Source organism: Crinia signifera, unplaced genomic scaffold, assembly GCF_055691185.1.
Source record: "Crinia signifera unplaced genomic scaffold, ASM5569118v1 HAP2_SCAFFOLD_320, whole genome shotgun sequence".
NCBI lineage: Eukaryota > Metazoa > Chordata > Amphibia > Anura > Myobatrachidae > Crinia > Crinia signifera.
Genome location: NW_028142213.1, coordinates 6176 through 9591, shown reverse-complemented (window position 1 = coordinate 9591; position 3416 = coordinate 6176). Strand labels below are relative to the sequence as shown.

At 41.8% G+C, this 3416-nt stretch overlaps 1 protein-coding gene across 1 annotated transcript; it reads right to left on the bottom strand.

The window, feature by feature from the left end:
- Positions 1-530: 530 nt before the first annotated feature.
- On the bottom strand, positions 531-2635 carry LOC146055089 (uncharacterized). Its single transcript, XM_083168194.1, has one exon. The coding sequence runs from the start codon at positions 2527-2529 to the stop codon at positions 1048-1050; it is 1482 nt and encodes a 493-aa protein (XP_083024320.1). The 5' UTR covers positions 2530-2635; the 3' UTR covers positions 531-1047.
- Positions 2636-3416: the final 781 nt, after the last annotated feature.

Here is a 3416-nt window from a genome sequence, read left to right as displayed (position 1 = left end):
TACACTGGGGAGGGCTCTCACACCCATATATAAGTCGTGGAGGCGCCAAAACTTGTTGTGGGTGTAGTTTGGAGTGTGTAGGAGAGAGGTGCAGTGGTGAGTTGTTTGGTGATTTTTGGTGAGTTTGTTCAAAGTGATTTCTGAGTGTGTATTGTTCTGAAAGTTGTCTTGTGCTATTGTTTGTCTTGTCCTTTTCAAAGTTTGTCCCATTAGGTTTTTTTTTTGTCCTATAGTCGATATTTGTGTGTGTTTGTGTGTGTGTGTGTGTGTGTGATGTGTTTTTCAAATGATAACACATGTGTTCCATTGAAGCCGGTGAAATACACTTTAAAATAGACCTTGTCAAGGAGGGTGTATTTTATTTCACGAATTTTTGTACGAATGGGAGTTGTTTACGAATCCGATTTTACAACTTCACGAATAGGGATTTTTAGTACATGAGGAAAACACGCCTAGCCCATGCAAAAATCAGTCGTATTCTATCGATGGTGTAGACTTTTCGTACACATGCGTAGTCGTATTTTGTTGATATACGAATACGACCTCAATATCACAAGTTCACGCCAAGATAATTTCCACGATAGTACGATTTTTTTACTTCTTAAATTACGAATTCACGATTACGCCAGAAATTCACGACAATACGCCTACGAATACGACTTTTTTCACTTTTATTATACGAATCCATTTTGGTAAATGTCCCCCAAAGTGTCTGCAATTGTGACTGCTTTATATTCAACTCTGAATCAGGCCCTCTGTATTTATGCCTCTTTATCATTATGCAGACACGAATATTTAAATAGTGGAAACAATTATTCACACCTGTCAGCTCATTAACATTTATTTTCTCTTAAAAGCAGCTCATAAACAGTCACACTCAGAACACGCAAATGACTATGGTTTCACACCTTTGTGAGTGCTCTGATGTCTAACAAGGCTGTGTTCTGATTAAAAAACATTTCCCACACTCAGAACATGGAAAGGCTTCTCACCTGTGTGACTTTTCACATGTATAGCAAGGTATGATTTCCAGGTAAAACATTTCCCTCACTCAGAACATGGAAACAGCTTCTCACCTTTGTGAGTTCTCTCATGTGTGACAAGCACTGATTTCTGTCTAAAAGATTTCCCACACTCAGAACATGAAAACGGTTTCTCACCTGTGTGAGTTCTCTTATGTCGGACAAGCACTGATTTCTGGCTAAAAGATTTCCCGCACTCAGAACATGGAAATGGCTTCTCACCTGTGTGAGTTCTCTCATGTTGGACAAGCTGTGATTTTGTAGGAAAGGCTTTACCACACTCAGAACATGGAAATGGCTTCTCACCTGTGTGAGTTCTCTCATGTATGACAAGCTGTGATTTTGAGGTAAAATATTGTCCACATTCTGTACATGGAAATGGCTTCTCACCTGTGTGACTTCTCACATGTAGGACAAGTTCTGATTTTCCAGTAAAGGCTTTACCACACTCAGAACATGGAAATGGCTTCTCACCTGTGTGAGTTCTCTCATGTAGGAGAAGCTGTGATTTTATAGTAAAGGCTTTACCACACTCAGAACATGGAAATGGCTTCTCCCCCGTGTGAGTTCTCTCATGTAGGAGAAGCTGTGATTTTATAGTAAAGGCTTTACCACACTCAGAACATGGAAATGGCTTCTCCCCCGTGTGAGTTCTCACATGATTAATGAGAAATATTTTCTGGGTAAAGGATTTCCCACACTCAAAACATGGAAATGGCTTCTCCCCTGTGTGAGTTCTCACATGTTGGACAAGATGTGATTTGTGGGTAAAAGATTTCCCACATTCAAAACATGGAAATGGCCTCTCACCTGTGTGAGTTCTCTCATGGAGGACAAGATGTGATTTGTGGGTAAAAGATTTCTCACACTCAGAACATGGAAATGGCTTCTCACCTGTGTGATTTCTTTCATGTAGGAGAAGCTGTGATTTTGAAGGAAAGGCTTTATCACACTCAGAACATGGAAACGGCCTCTCACCTGTGTGAATTCTCTCATGTATAACAAGAGCTGATTTCCGAGTAAAACATTTCCCACACTCAGAACATGGAAATGGTTTCTCACCTGTGTGAATTCTCTCATGTTTAACAAGATCTGATTTCCGAGTAAAACATTTCCCACACTCAGAACATGGAAATGGCTTCTCACCTGTGTGAGTTCTCTGATGTGTAATAAAAACTGACTGGTTTATAAAACATGTATCACACTCAGAACAGGTAAATATGTCAGCACCTGTATGAGCTGCTCTATGTGTAGCAGTATCTGAGTTACCAGGAGAACAGTCCTCAGGATTAGAGGTATCAGGTGATTTATCTGCACTGTGAGGCACTGGCTGTATATTTAGGGTAATGGAGGTGTCTTCTGGAGAATCCTGTGTGATGTTATCTTCTGTTTTATAATCTGGAGACAGAATAAGACGTCCCTCCGAGGTATTCCTGCTTCTGTGTCCATCTGCTGGAAATAACATACAGATATAGAAATATCGCTCTTCCCCTTTCCCCTCACCCATTTCATACTATTAGTGAGTACAAGTTATTAAGTTCTAAATATTTTCTACCAGTTCTAAATATCGTGTAGCAAAATAATAGGATTTTAAATTACTTACCGGTAAATAATTTTTTCTCTATAGTCCATTTTGGTGACACAGCTAACAATGGGATGTAGTCAGTTCCAGAGGACCCAAGACACCTATGCTATGACATTAAGAGGCAGGCTCCTCCCCTGCTGTATCCCAGAATACCTCAGTTTCGTTTAGGTGCCCACAGAAGTGGGTGCATATGCTATGGGGCTGCGTGAAGCAGCCAGATTACAGTTAGTTAGGATTTTTTATTTGATTAATTTCTTTTAGCTAGTTTCAGCCTCAGTGTGGGATTTAATTAGAACGCTCATTACACTGGTATTTAGTGCTGCAGGGGCTGACAGAGGCACTTTCCTGTCCTGTAAGCTGGTGAGAAAGCATTGCTTTCCTCCAGCTCAGTGCTGAGACCTCTCTGCTTTTTGCATGGCAAGGTCTCCTGGGCCCTGGGGGACACTTCACCGGCTCCCTGCTAGAGGGAGGTCTCAGGTGACAGACTCCCCGTTATGGTGCCGCCATTTTACAGGGCTTGCTGGCTCACTCCACTGGAGGACATGTCAGTTACAGGAGCCCTGTGCAGCGGGGCGCTCCAAAGTGACCCCTTTCCAACGGGATTCACTAGGAGTTAGAAGAATCAGCTAAGGTAACTTGGCTTACTGCAGGTGATGCAGCACACTGCTCAAAGTGTACATAAAATGAGTTCCTTTGTGGAACAATTTCTGAGTGTTCCTGACTCACAGGCTACAAAGCGCCCCTTGTTACCCCTCCTTTAGACCTGATTCCGATGAGGAGGAGGGTGAATTTTCTGAGGATAAATCTGT

Excerpts from the sequence above, each read along its gene's own strand:
- LOC146055089 (XM_083168194.1), bottom strand. The coding sequence starts at position 2,529 with ATGGGTGAGGGGAAAGGGGAAGAGCGATATTTCTATATCTGTATGTTA.